Here is a 15,101-nt window from a genome sequence, read left to right on the forward strand (position 1 = left end):
TCTTCCCTCTTCCTATGCTGCCTAAGAAATGTAACACCGCTGTATTCCATTCTTCTCTCTCAGCTTTCCACACGTCCCCCTTTTGAGAGTACACTGATTTGATCTTGAATGCTGTCAAAAATCTCTGAAGAAGAATCGTTTGTTTTCCTACTCAGTCTTCTTTGATTTGTTACTAAGTTAAAATGTGAAATAAGTCTGTATTCACGACCCTCTCCAGCTGCTTGGGATGGAAAACATAGCCCAGATTATGTTAGCAAAGACAGCGTTTATTGATTCCTGTAATGAAGAAGCTTAATGTATGCCTCAGACATAGTTTGACTCCAGAGACTCACCTCACGCTCTCACCTGTCCTAATTCTTCCTATTTCTTAGCTCTGCCTCCCTTGAATTAGTGCCCCAGGGAGGCAGATTCTTCTCTTTGTGGCAACTCCGAGTGCACATGTATTCCGCTTCTGCTAATCACCCAAAAAAGCGACTCCTGCCTGCTGTGCTCCTAAACTAATCTTGAAATCGTACCCTGGTTGTGTCTTATCGGCTATAACTGGATGGTCGTCTCTCTCACATGGATCTCTGGCCATCTCACAGACAGGTGGTGTCCTGATTGGGTCAGAATGCGCCTGGCAAAGAGGACAGCACGCGCTTGAGCAATAGTGTGATAAAGGCCTTTTCTAGTTCTCCTTAGGCAACTGCAGCAGGAGAGTGGTCCTTTGTGAGGAGGACCCCCTTCTCTTCTTAGAGCGCCTTGAACGTTAACACCTTCTTGTGGGTTGAATGTTAATGCTCCTTATGTGTTTGAGCTCTTTTGTCCCCTGACCATGGATCTAGAATCTTCAGGAGGTGGAGCCTTGCTGGAGGAAGTGAGTCATGGGTCCGGGGCGGGGCGGGGCGGGGCGGGGGCGGGGCTTGAGGCTTGGTACCCTGCCCGACTTAACCATCTGTAGTGCCTGGTGCTCCTGGTGCCAAGCCTTTTGGGTCATGATGATCTGTACGTTTATAAGTAAAGCTTTCCTTCCCAACTTGGAGCTTCTGCCTTTGTTTGGTTTTGGTCACAGCAACAAGGAAGTAACCAATATAGATCCCTTTTAGTAGGGATTTGAGACAGTCGTCTTCTGCCTTAGCTAGGGCTACTTTTGAATAAACTTCTTTTCTTCCATCAACTTCGGTCTCCCGTGTCTTCTGTGCTGTGGTGGGAAGTGTGGACCTCAGATTCTGATAACTTGATAGTTCTGATAATCAAGTTTCTTTAAAAAGGAGCCAGTGAATTCCTTTACTCTCTGGTTTTGGAAGAGATAACAACACTGACCAAAAGGAGGCAAAGAGTAACCATTAGATCAGGGCTGCATTTCTTGCTGGAAGCTGTGAAAAAAAAAAGACACAATTTAGAGATGAGTTAGACTGGAGAGATTTTTAAACATTTATTTTTAAAGAAGGGTGTGGTGGCACACGGTTTTAATTCTAGCACTTGGTGCCAGAGGCAGGTGGATCTCTGAGTTCAAGGCCAGATTATCTACCACACAGCAAGTTCCAGGCCAGCCAGGGCTATGTGGTGAGGTGCTACCTATAAATAAATAAATAAATAAATAAATAAATAAATAAATAAATAGATATCTCCACACACTCACACACACATACACACACACACACAGACACACACACACACACACACACACACACACACACACACACACACACACCTACCTACCTGAGATGGGATCTCTCTGTGTAGTTCTAGCTGGTCTGGAACTTGCTATGTAGATAAGCAGCCTCTAAGTCACAGAGATCCACCTGCTTCTGACTAATGTGCAATGTTTGTTTCATTTGAAATACATGTGTGTGTATGCGTGTGTGTCTGTGTGGAAGCATGCACATATGTGTGGAGGTCAGAGGTCGAACCTGGGCTTCTTCCTCCATCACTCTTCCGCTTTGTTTTTTGAGACAGAGATGCTCACTGACCCTGGAGCTCACTGATTGGCTAGAATCGTTGGCCATGAAGCTCTGGGGTCCACCTTCTCTACTTTCTGTTCCCTTCAGTGCTACGTTTACAGATGTCTGCCAGCCTCTCTGTTTAACCCTCACAACAAACTTGAGAGGTATTTATTTTCCTTGTCTTACTTTTGTAATTGGTAACATTGTAGCAGAGAATGTGAATACCACTCAGGTAGTGAGGGCAGCAGAAGCAGCCTCATTTAGTCTGCTTCCTCTTTGAGAGGCTTTTTCCTCAGACACTTAAGAGACTAACTCTCCTCCCTCCCCACCCCATTCCTGCATGCCCCTTTCTGATGAGCATCTCTTAATTACCCATCTTAATATTGCAGCTCTCCCTACAGCATCCCCCAGTCTCTGATCCTGCTCAGTTCTGTTCAGTTACAGGTAGTTGTGAGTTGGCTGATGTGGGTTCTGGAAAGCAAACTCAGGTCCTTTGTCAGACGAGTACATGTTCTTAACTCCCAAGGTGGTTTGAATGTAATTGGGCTCCATAATCTCATAGGGGGTGGTACTATTAGGAGGCGTGGCCTTGTTGGAGGAAGTGTGTCACTGTGGGGGGGGGCTTTAAGGTTTTCTATGCTCAGTTGTAGTTGACTTCCTGTTGGCTGCAAGATGAAGCACTCTCAGCTCCCCTAGCGCCGTGTCTGCCTGCTCGCTGCCGTGCTCCCCACCGTGATGATAATGGATTGAACCTCTGAACTGTAAGCCACCACCTCAATGAAATGTTTTCTTTATAAGAGTTACTGTGGTCATGGTCTTCACAGCAATAGAGCTGTAACTAAGACAACTGCTGAGCCATCTCTCCAGACCCCAGTTATTATTATTTTTTAATGCCAACCTCTCAGGTTAAATTAATGTTTCCTTCCTGTTAATCCTTAGAATATTCCCTAGCAAAAAGTGGGCACTTAAAATGTAGTAGACCTCGTCTTTCAGTGTCTGCCTCTGTCCTTACTGTCAGTCTCACTAAAGTTCGTGTTTATACCATTAACTCATCATCCCCTTTCCATGTGCAAAGGGTTTCCCAGTTTTTTGCTTCTGTTTATGTGGATAGTGGACACCTAAGTCCTGCCTTGTCATTTCCACAAGCAAGCACTGTTCCATTTCATAAGCAGAGTAACCGGCTTATGTTGGACCTAAGAAAGGCTCAGATGCGAGGTCCAGTGTAAGCTCCTGAGCCTGGCTAGAGTTCGTCGACCTGTCTCTCACCTGTAACCCCCATTAGAGGGTGACTCAGGCAGACCTGATGTAAGGTTGCCCCCTGCCTAGCTACCTGCCTGTATGGTGGAATACTATTGGCCCTCACTTCTCAGGTTACCTTACCCTATCCTATGATTCCCATCCCCTACTTCAGCCCTATATAAGTTCCTGCCTGTTGGAATAAATCGAGATCTCTGCGACAGACTCCCCACTCAGTGCCCCCACCCCCGGAAGAGACCGGCTGGACCAGCCCTTGGACAGGCCCTTCCCCCGCTCTACCTGCAGGGAGGACTCTGCAAGCTCAGATGATGGGGAAGTCCTGTGTATATGTCAATAAAGCACTGTTGGCCAATAGGGAAGCAAGATAGGTGGGACTAGGAGTCCAGGAGGATTCTGGGTAGGAGAAACACAGGAAGTCAAGATGTAACCGCCATAGGGGTAAGAAGCCCGGAAACTTTTCTCCGGTAAGAGAAATACTTAGATTAACAATTATGGGGTAAATACTTAAGTCAGAGCTACCCAGTAAGAAACAAGCAAGGCCAACAGCTTCATAATTAATACAGTGTCTTGTGTGTTATTTGGGCACTACAACGCGGCAGAGCCCAGGCGACTGGCGGGGGAAAAATCAAAGCAGCTGGCAAGGAAAAGGCTCTCTCTATATACTCAGAGGTTCAGGCGTCATTACGAGGTCTCACAGCTGCTGACACACTCTGACTCCAAAGTCTACACACTTTTTACCCCACAGGTCAGATTCAGTTCTTGCAGACCTGGTCTCAGCCTAGAGCTCACTATGTAGTCCAGACTGGCCTTGAATTTATATGTAGCAATCCTCTGTGGAATAATCCTTGACAGTGTTTGGATGTATCACTGGTTGGTTCAATAAAGAATGTAACCGGCCAGTATCTGGACAGGATAAGATTATGTGGGAGGACCAGGCTGAGGATGCTGGGAAGGAGAAGGGCGGAGTCAGAGGAGTTGCCAGCCAGACACAGAGAGGAAACAGGGGGTGCAAGATGAGAGGTGATGCCACATGTCAGAGTGTAGATTCCTGCAAATGGGTTAGTTTAAATTGTAAGAGCTAGTTAGTGATAAGCTGGAGATGCCAACCGAGTTCTTCTAATTAATAAGTCTCACTGTGGTTATTTGGGAGCAGCTGAGGGGGGCACAGAGAAACTCTGCCTACAATTCTCCTGCCTCAGCCTCCTCTAGTGCCAAGATTACAGACCCAAGACATTATCAGCAGCTCTAAATTATTATTATTGTTATTTTTATCATACCCATTCCCTGAGACAGTCACTCTACTTCCAGGTCGGTGGTACACCACAGGCAGGAGGAAGATATTTCCAGAGAACTGAAGTCCAGAGTAAAACAAAACAGGGAAGAACCGTAATGGAGCTGGATGTTTGAATCCTTCCAGCCTCAGAGGGCCTGCTAAGAGCCTTCCCTCACTCATTTTCCTCTCATCAGACTCTTACAGGGCACGTTTAAATAATAGCTTCCCCACTGCATGCACAGCAGCAGGCTCAGAGACAAAGCCACTCCCCCAGGACCACAACACTATTGCTTTCACTGGCAAAGGTCACAGGTAAACCAAGCTGTTACAAACAGCTGGCTGTGTTTTTCTAGAAGCATGCCTGGAATTTTGATGACTTGAAATATTTTGACATAAATCCTTCTTTGTAAATCCAGTGATAAAGAGCAGATTGTGTGTGCTTGTATGTGTTGGCGTACATTGTTTTGCTGAAAGGAATTACTTAAGGGAGAAAAACAAATTAATATTCTGTTGGTGTAGTTTGAATCTTTTAATAAACATGAAAACATGTTACTATGGTAAACGGTATAGATCATGTGAGGGGCAACAAAGTAATTACAAGGGAGACAGGGTAGTTTGGAATGTATTTTCTCCCTTGAGTCTGTTTTGTTACCAGTTTGAACCCTTGCCTTATCTTTGAATGTTTCAGGTCCTTGGTACTTGACCTCAGGGTGGGTACAAGTTCACAAGACTGCAGGTTTATTTTGACATAAACCAAAGGACTGGGCAAGTTTTTTGTTTTTTGTTTTCTTAATATACTCTTTTTCATTGAGACAAAGACAGTATCCTAACTGGTTAATTTTAACAGTCTGGTTTTTTTGTTTTGTTTTGTTTTGTTTTTGTTTTTTTGTTTGTTCTTTCTTGAGGCAAGGTCTCATGTAGCACAGGCTAGTCTCAAACTGCCTACATAAGCTAAGACAGACTTTAAACTCCCAATCCCGTTTCTTCTTCCCAAACACTTCGATTAGAGGCATGTGCCACCAAGTCTGGCTGTGTGTCGTCTTTTAAAGAATTCCTCTCTTGTCGGGCAGTGGTGGTTCTCACCTTTAATCCTAGCACTGGGGAGGCAGAGGCAGAGGCAGGGGGATCTCTGTGAGTTCCAGGCCAGCCTGGTCTACAGAGTGAGTTCCAGGATGGGCTCCAAGGCTACAGAGAAAGCCTGTGTTGGAAGAAAAGAAGAATCTGTCTCTTGAGTTACAGGGAAGAGGAGGGAAAGCATGGTCACCTTGCACAGGGACTTTGGGGACAAGTACTCGAGTATGGCTTTTGCTATGGAAAGATAATGAAAGAAGGAGAAGCAGTCTTGGGAGAGGATTTGTGTTTCCTAAAGAATTAGGTATCAGTGTTCCAGAACATCCCTGAGTTCCCTAGACAGACCTCAGTGGGAGAAGCTCTGTAGCAGTTATCTACAGAATTCAGGTCTGGGGAGGGTGCACTGGCCCTACTTAGGAAAGGAACTGCCATGATAAAAATCTGTGGCATTAAGGTTAGATGTGGTGGCGCATGGCAGCAACCCTAGCACATGGGAGGCAGAGGCAGGAAAACCAGGAACTTGAATAGATAGAAAGTTCTGGGACAGCCTGAGACCTCGTCTAAAAAGAAAAGAAAACAATTGGTAGCACCCGTCTCCTCCCAGGGTTCACGTGTGGATCACTGAGATACAGTTCCAGGAAGTAGGATAACTAGAACATTATCAATGGACACAGAAAACACCGACACAGTCGGCTGAGAGCATCCCCACCAGTCAAGATAAGCAGGTGCTAACTGTGTCCAATTCAAGATCGTACTGTCCTCGGCCACTCTGTCCTCAGCTAAAGAGAGCCTGAGCAGCTAGACTGTGGCAGATGAGGCTGGGGGAGGGGGGGTCTCACAGTGCCAGCAGGTGGGCCAGTCTCCTCTTTCCTTTCCTTCAGAGTCCATGCTCAAAGGAAGAAAGAGTCCCTCCCCCCCCACCCCCCATGTCTCTCCTTTTACCCTTCCAGACACTTCCACAGTTGGGGCAGCTAGGAGGACACCAAATGCTGGTGCAAAGCTGTTGGCTGACATGTCTCTTCCCTTTTCAGTTTCTGAAAAAAAAATGTCACCTAGAAAGTAGTGGCCCGCCCACTCAAAAGGCCACCAGTCCTTTCGGGAGGCCACACAAACTTGTAATTGACACCTTCCTGGAAAAACAAACATCCTTTGTTTACATTACAAAAGAAACGGTTGCATACTGCCAGTGAGGCACTGTGGGCATTCATGCTGACTACAGCTCCTTTCTCCTGACAAGGGGTTGCATCTCCAGTCATAAGCTTCAGCTCATCGGGTGCCAGAGCTATTTCTAGCCTTGTGACTTATACAGTGACTAGGAGATGAGGGAAGTTTCATTATCCGTGCACTCAACCACAGGAGGCTGACCTCTCTGGCACGGGACTGAAGTTTAAGAAATTTAGCATCTTATTTTACTTAATCTTCATAAAAGCCTTAAGGGGTTATGCTATAGCTCTCTTTGGATTCAGGGCCTCGAGCATGCTGTACACTCGCTCTAGCCTGGTGCTCATCCTGTAGAAGAGACACTTGAGGAGGAGCTTAAGCTACTAGGTCATGTAGCTAGTGAGCGGTACAGATGATTAAGGAGTCACACAAGGGGATCTGGGGTCAAGCTGCCCAATTCCCGGCCTTGCTCTTGAATACCTGGTTCTCCAGGCCCTGTCCACAAAGGGAAACACAGGGTCATTGGTTTTCATAAGTATGTTATGGCTTCAAGTATTCAGTGAAGACAAACCAGATATCCAATGTCTGATAATATATATGGCTATCACAGTTAAGTCTTAACTCAAGGCTGAGTTAAGTTGTGTTTAAGTGGCTTCATTACAGAGGAGCTGTGTGTGTGTGTGTGTGTGTGTGTGTGTGTGTGTGTGTGTGTGTGTGTGTGTGTGATTGATGGACCAGGGCCCAGCCCATTGTAGGTGGGGCCTTCCCTGGGCTGGTGGTCCTGAATTCTATAAGGAAGCAGGCTGAGCAAGCTGTGGAGAACAAGCCAGTAAGCAGCACCCTCCATGGCTTCAGCATCAGCTCCCTCCTGCAGGTTCCTGCCCTGACCTCCCAGGATGATGGGCTGACTCCAAGCTGTAAGATATTATAAATCCTTTCTTCTCCAAGTTGCTTTTGGTCATGGTGCTTATCACAGCAATAGAAACCTGACTATGACTCTGCATTTTTAAAGGTTTGCTTACTTTATGTTATGTGTATGAGTGTTTTGCCTGAGTGTGTATGTCTGTATGTCACATTGCATGCCTGATGCCCACAAGAGCCAGAAAAGACATGAGACCTGGATCTGGAGTGTGAGTCACCATGTGGCTGGGTCCTGGGAACTGAGTCTGAGTCTTCTGCAAGAACAGTCAATACTCTTAAGCCCTGAGTCATCTTTCCAACCCGTTTTAAGGAGAAGGTCTCACACATCCTAGGCTTGCCCTGAACTTGCTGTGCAATGAGAGGGGGACTCTGGACTTCTGATCTTCCTGCCTGTAACACCACACCTGGTTTTATGCCACACTGGGTTTCAAGCCAAAGGCCTTTGTGTTGGTCAACGCCCTCCCAGTTGAGACACAACCCCAGCCCCGAACCTCCTACCTCTTTTTGTTGTTCTTTCTGTTTGTATCTGTTGTTTTTTTTTGTTGTTGTTGTTGTTTTGTTTTTTTTGTTTGTTTTTTGAGACAGGGTTTCTCTGTATTGTTTTGGAGGCTATCGGTCCAGCCCAGCCTCGAACTCACAGAGATCCGCCTGCCTCTGCCTCCCGAGTGCTGGGATTAAAGGCGTGTGCCACCACCGCCCGGCGTGTCTGTTGTTTTTGTGATAGGGCCTCACTAATAGCCCAGGGTGGCCTTGAACTCATAGAGATCCACCAGTCTCTGCCTCCCAAGTGCTGGATTAGAGTTGTGTGTGCTATCATGCCTGGCTGTTGTCCTCCATACAAGGCCAATCAGGTCCACCAAAACCTACTGCCTGGGTAAGCCCCCTAATTCTTCTCTAGGCCTCTCTCCTTTCCACACACGGCTCCCCAGCCACACTGGGCTCCAGCGGTTCCCCGTGATTTCACTGAATGTTTTCTTTCTTTCACTAAAAATCTCCATGCCCATTTCAAGTCCCATATAGTCTTCTGTTGGGAAGCCCACCTCACTTTCCCCCGAAGCAGAGCATCTCCCTTCATGGACCAGCCATAACTCACAGCTCAAACATCTGCTGTATCACTTGGTACTTTCAGATTTGTACATTAGTTTCTGCTTTCATTGTTCATTAGACTAAAATCCACCCCCTCCCCCGGGGATAATGATTTTTGTTAGATTCATTCTGTGTTGCCAGGGTGTCCAGTCATAACGGAATAGGGTTAACAAATAGAAAACTAGAAAGTAAAAATTTTACTCTTTGTGTTAATTTGAGAACTTCTTATTCATATAATGACCTTGACCTCCCTCCTGAAGAAAAATGTTTGATGGAGAAGTTGAAAAAAATATATCATGTACTATCTATCTCCTGTTGTGTATTGTTACTTTAACTATGTAAAGATGTTTTACATTTGTTTATGTTACAGAATATTGCTTTAACTATATAACGCTGTGTTGTATTTGTTTAATTAGGCAAAGACGCGTTACAGTTGTTTATGCTGTGTTTGTTTAATTATGTAAAGATGCGTTGTATTTGTTTTACTTTGCCTGCCTAAGGTACCTGATTGAACCAATAAAAAGCTGAATTGGGAGGGGGTAGCTGAACAGCCAATAGCTAGGCAGTAGAGGGCTAGGCAGGGCTGGTGGGCAGAGAGAATGAGTAGGAGGAGGAATCCAGGCTTGGGAGAGAAGAAGAGGAAAGAGAATGAGGAGGAGGAGGAATCCAGGCTTGGGAGAGGAGGAGAGGAGAGAGGATGAGGAGGAGGAGGAATCCAGGCTTGGGAGAGGAGGAGAGGAGAGAGGATGAGGATGAGGAGGAATCCAGGCTTGGGAGAGGAGGAGAGGAGAGAGGAGGAGGAGGAGGAGGAATCCAGGCTTGGGAGAGAAGCAGAGGAGAGAGGATGAGGGAGAAAGAGAGGGAAGTGCCTAGGGCCAGCCCGCCAGGAATGGGGGAAACAGTGCGAGTAGGACATACAGAATGAAAGCAGGTAAATAAGCCCCAAGGAAAAACGTAGAAGAAGAGAAACCGCTTAAATTAAGTTATAAGAGCTGGTGGAACAATCATAAGACAAGGGTGAGCATTCATAACTAATAATAAGTCTCTGTGTCATGATTTGGGAGCTGGTTGGTGGCCCAACATGGGGCTCCAAATGTATCAGGCTTTCTCTTGGGCCACCAGCCAGCTCCCAAATCATGACTCAGAGACTTATTATTAGTTATGAATGATTAGCCTTATCTTATGCTCTTTTCTTGCTAGCTCTTATAACATATTAATCGGTTTTTCTTCATCTGTGTTTTGCCTTGGGGCCTTTTAACTTCCTTCCTTCCTTTCTTTCTTTCTCCCTTCCTTCCTTTCTTTCTTTCTTTTTTCCTTCCTTCCTTCCTTCCTTCCTTTCTTTCTCTCTTTCTTTCATTTTTTCTATGTACTACTTTTCACTTCTCCCCCATGTTTTGGCTGGCTGGTAGCTGGCTGGCTAGTCCTGGGCATCTCTGTCTCTTTTCCCCTTGTTTTCTCCTCTTTTTTTCTTCTCTCTAGAGCCTTCTCTTGTGTATCATTTCTGCTTGCCAGCCCTGCCTATCTCTCTCCTGCCTAGCTATTGGCCATTCAGCTTTTTATTAGACCAATCAGGTGCCTTAGGCAGGCAAGGTGAAACAAATGCAATGCATCTTTGCCTACTTAAACAAATGCAGCATAAACAACTATAACACATCTTTGCCTAGTTAAACAAATGCAACATAAACAAATGTAACAATCTCTACATATAGTACTATTCCACAGCGTTATCTCCTCCAATCAAGGCTTCTTAAATGTCTGTATTTTCCATGTAACACAGTAAATCCTTCTTTACCATCAATTTTACTTTCTCAAGGTTTTATCAATTTCTAGTCAACTGTGGTCCGAAAATTATGCTGGGAGAATTCCAGAAACATCACAATTCATAGATTTTAGATTAGGTATCACCCTGAGTAGCAGAATGAAATCTTGTGTAGTGTTGTTTCATGAGGATTGGGATGAGAGTCATATCTTCGTCTAGGGTTTCCATACTGTATATGCTACCCACCTATGTGACTCCTTAGTAACCATCTCATCACGTGTGGTTTATTCATGCCACATTGCAGCAAGAAGAGTGAGTAAACCACAGGAAGATATTTTGGGGGTAGGGAGAGTAAATACTTAAATAACCTTTGCCTTATAATAAATTCAATTCCATCATAGGTATGCATGTATAGTAAAGAAATGCTGTATATATTTGGTAGTACCTGAGGTTTGTAACCATCCTCTGTGGTGGCTGGAGCAAATCCCCAGTGGATAAGGACAGAATGTAGTACCAATGCAGAGACTTTTTTTTTAGAGGTGGTAGAGGATGGGAAGTGAAGCAGAAAGTAAACTTAACCTGTCAGTTCCATTATCACTGGAGGCCAGTTTCCCCCTTCCCATCCCCCTACTCCAAGGGAATCAGGAAAACTGTCTGTAAGCAAAGTTGGTAGCTGCAGACGCAATGCAGAGCAGGCTTACCTTTTAGCAGCTGGCAATTATAGGTGCTCAGGTTCCCAGCAGACCGCAAGCTTATCAGATCTCCTTTGGGGCTGCGGCTCTTACTTACAACTTCAAATAACTCATAGGGGGGTATCAAGACTTCCTTCCTGAGAGAGAAGTCTTGCACGGAGGCACCCAGGCACGTCACAATAGTAAACAGTGTTTGGTTTCCAGACACCTGTGTCTCCTCCCTCAGCAGGGAGGCGGAAAGGAACTGGCCGAATCGGATGGTGGCACCAACGTTGACTTCAAATTTCACGTTCTTCATCCCGTGGTGGACCTCATAGCACAGGCTGCTGTTCTCTGTGGACCTCTCTTTCCTCAGCAGCTGAATGGCTGAGGTGAGGTAGTAGTGCAGATACTTGAAGTGGAATGACTGTGTGTACTGCCCAGGAGAACCCCCAGCCCTGGCCATGGCTGTAGCAAAGTCAGAGCTCACATTGCGATTCAAGGTGTAGACCAAGATGGCCACAGCATGTGCAGTGGTCATGCTCTCCGGGACAGTCCCCTCTTGGCTCAGCCAGATTAAGTGGGCTTTTTGCCATGCTCTGGAGTAATACCTATGAGTGTCTATTTCCTTTGTGAAGTAGTCTCCTTGGCTTAGCTCCTCCATGACCTGTTTGCTACAGCCTTGGTATTGATCATCAAAGGAGTCTGGTGTCAAGTCAAGGTCGACCTTAAGAGCAGCCTATAAGAAAAAGAAATCTTGATTTGCTTTATTCAATGCAGATTTGTTGTATCCTACTATGTTTTACATGGAATGGCCAAACTGTGTCCATTCCTACCTGGGCTGAGATTATCATTGTTTATAAAAGGCTTATCTCCCCAGGAAGGAAGTGTTCTGTACCATAGAAATCACAGTGTTTCTATATTTTGAATTTGTTGAAAAAATAAAGCACTAACCTTAAAGTTTAATTATACTTATGATTTAATTATACTTTCTACATTCTTCATTTTCTCTTCATATTTCCCCATGGATGTCACAAAGAATGTTAAGAGCTGGGTGTAGTGGTTCATGTTTATAATCCTAGCCCTTAGGAGTCTGAGGTAGGAGAATTGCTATAAGGCTTGCCTGGTTACAGAGTGAGTTCAAGGCCAGCTTAGGACCCTGTCTCAACCCCATCCAACTCAATCCAAACAAAACAACCACACCCACACATATATATAATATTTACATGATATGTATCATATATATAACATTTATATATTATTTATATATATGTAACATATATATAATCATCTTGCTGTGCATGCTGTGGAGGCCAGAGGTCAATGTCATGAGTCTTCCTCTATTTATTTCCACTCTGTTTTTTGAGACATGGTTTCCCACTGAGCCAGAAGCTCAGCAGTTTAGCTGAGTGGTTGGCCAGTGATCTCTGGAGCTCTGGGGATCTTCCTGTCCCCACATGCCTTTCCCACTGCAGCGCTGAGGTTATAGGTACACATTCCACAACACCTGGATCGTGTGCTCCAGGACCAGAACTCAGGCCCTCATGCGTGTTCATCAAGCACGTGAACCCCCGAGCTTCCCTTCCAGCCATCCTGCGTTGGGTCTTTTAACTATTGAAGAAAAACCTTGAGTGATAAGCAGTGTTAGGTTCTCCAAGAGAGACTCTGGTAAAAAACAGTCTTTTTGCCGACTTAGATTCTGGCAATAAAAAGGAAAATCAAAAGCGGATGTGGAAGCTGAAACATCACCCTTCTCCCTCAGTCAACAAGGCCACGTGTGTGCACACAGGTTTGGGTCTGGCAGCAAGTTGGGTTAAGAGTAAATTCCAGACATAGTCAGATGCGTCTCCACAGTTGCTGTCAGGACCCGGGCCTCTCAGATAGCATCTTGTCTTGGGGGAGAAGCCCTCATGTCTTAGAGATTAGCTTAACCGAGTCCCAGTGTGGAGAACAGAGCTGAACTCTGCGCACAGTTATTCCTCCAAATCTTCCCAAGAAAGCAGTGTTTGCAGGCAGGCAGGCTGGGAGAGTGACGAGGGGGACAGTGCCTAAGAGTCCCTCCTCTTGCAGGGAGGGGCTGGAAAGCATACTCCTTTTTTGTGGGAAACACTTGAGTATTGTCGAGAGAGTGCTGAACTGAATCTAGAGACTTGAAAAGAGGCTCATCCGGCTCCGTCAGCTCATTATTGAGAACCTTATTTGAATGACCTATGTTCAAACAGATGCTTATTTCTTAGCAAAGCGATGATGCTTTTCTTATGAACAGTGCTCATCAAAAGGCAAGATTCCGTCCAAGATCAGTGTTGTTGGGAGTGGAACCAGAAAAGCACACGATTTGGTATTTTAACTCTGATTTAGGATGACATGCTGTCTAGTCACATGTAATCTAGATCCCCTTTTTAAGACTGATTGAGTGATGCTAACCAGTACATCAGATTTTAAACTAAGTTTCCATTAATCCAATCCAAGCCAAGCCTCACATTCTTTCAAATATTACAATGAACTCTATCACATTTTTAACATGTCACCCGATCTCAAATATTTCCCGTGTCCTCTGTTGCCATTAACTTACTTTCACTGTATAGATCTTAAGTTATAAACTCTATAAAGTCTCTTATTTCCCATTATTTGTCCTTTGGAAACAGTATTTTAACACTCACAAATCCTGCCAGATTTATGGGTGATAATTTAAACTTATTTTTAATATCAATTGTTTCCCTCACTCTTCCCTAACATCATTTGCTCTTGGGTTACCAGTGCCTAAGTTTTTTATCATTTAGGTGACCACCAGGTGAGTGACTTATTGGCGCTTGGGCTACACAGATCACAGAGAGGAGCCTTTTGATTGTCCCTACCTCAGTGCTCCCCGCGGGTGTCTGCAGGGCGGACAGCAACAGCAGCAGCAGCAGCGTGAACTGTCCTCCTGGAAGCCACAGACTCATCCTCCGGTCCTCAGTACTGGGTAGAAGCGTCCTCTTGGATCTGCTGGTCAGTGGGCAGCGGTGGCGGTGTGTGTCAGAATCACGCCGCTGCCCTGAAAGCGGCATCCCCTTCTACTCGGGCTGTGTCTGAGGTTCTGCTCCTGCCGCAGCCTCTGTGACTTCTGTTGAACATCAGCAGCTTCCTCTGGCTCCTTTTAAAGTCGAAGCCTCTTAAAGAGTCAGATGTGCACAGCACACGGAGATTTCCAACCCGAGTCAGCTTCAAATCTTAAAAAGGCAAAACCAACCCCTCTCCCTATCTAGTCAGCATCCAGGGCCATGCCAAGGGTCTGTTCAGGGTCACGCTCTGCATTGCAGTTCGGCCTTAGCTTTCCCAGAGTGACAGGAACAAGCATGCAAGGTAGAGCTTGGGGCCAAGTCCCATTATCTGGAGCCCCAGGCTCGCCTTGTGAGCAATACCAGAGGCATGTGCAGCGCAGCTGGGGAGATGCAATCTTAAGGTGGGCCCGAGTCAGGCTCATCTGGTGCTGCAGATAGCCATGCCCTGGATGATCCTCCACAAGCAGCACGCTCGAATGTTAAAAGTTGTTTGCTGGTTTTCCACAGTGCGTTTGAAACACCCCCACGTGGAGACGGTGACTGTTGGGTTCAACGCTGCGAACATTTCTTTCTCCTGAGAACTTCAGGTCCTCCGTCATGTTATTCCGTGGTGAATCTCACACACAGGATTTAAGTCAGCACTCCCACTGTTAGGAACTTCCTGCTCAACTCTGGATTCTCTTCCACTATTCCCGACCTTTCAGCATCTGCTATCTCACAGACGAGTTCTATTTGTGTTTCCTGCCTCTTATCTAACTGTGAAGAGAAACCAAACCCTGTTCTTGTAAATCCTGGTCTTGCTTGCTTTTTTTTTTTTTTTTTTTTTTAAGATTGGTCTGTCAGAAGTCTCTGTAGATCCCAGCAGTTGCCTCTCAACAGAAGCTCAGAATACATAGAGAGGCACAAAAGAGGAAACGCAAGTTATCCCAAGCCCAT

General features: G+C 45.6%; 1 protein-coding gene across 1 annotated transcript; it reads right to left on the bottom strand.

The window, feature by feature from the left end:
- Positions 1–245: 245 nt before the first annotated feature.
- Positions 246–14,871, bottom strand: Art4 (ADP-ribosyltransferase 4 (inactive) (Dombrock blood group)). Its single transcript, XM_040743443.1, has 3 exons — positions 13,980–14,871; positions 11,155–11,863; positions 246–1,355 (listed from the first exon to the last, which is right to left on the bottom strand). Exons 1-3 carry the CDS (start codon positions 14,169–14,171, stop codon positions 1,267–1,269), a joined length of 990 nt encoding a protein of 329 aa, XP_040599377.1. The 5' UTR covers positions 14,172–14,871; the 3' UTR covers positions 246–1,266.
- Between the last annotated feature and the right edge of the window lie 230 nt (positions 14,872–15,101).

This window comes from Mesocricetus auratus, unplaced genomic scaffold (assembly GCF_017639785.1).
Source record: "Mesocricetus auratus isolate SY011 unplaced genomic scaffold, BCM_Maur_2.0 Super-Scaffold_100001, whole genome shotgun sequence".
Lineage (NCBI taxonomy): Eukaryota > Metazoa > Chordata > Mammalia > Rodentia > Cricetidae > Mesocricetus > Mesocricetus auratus.

What these genes read in the sequence shown, in the direction of transcription:
- Art4 (XM_040743443.1), bottom strand. Translation starts at nt 14,171, where the DNA reads ATGCCGCTTTCAGGGCAGCGGCGTGATTCTGACACACACCGCCACCGC. An exon ending in CACCCGCGGGGAGCACTGAG is followed by an intron (nt 11,864 to 13,979) that starts GTAGGGACAATC and finishes TTTTTCTTATAG; the next exon opens with GCTGCTCTTAAGGTCGACCT. An exon ending in TAATTGCCAGCTGCTAAAAG is followed by an intron (nt 1,356 to 11,154) that starts GTAAGCCTGCTC and finishes TTTTTTTCACAG; the next exon opens with CTTCCAGCAAGAAATGCAGC.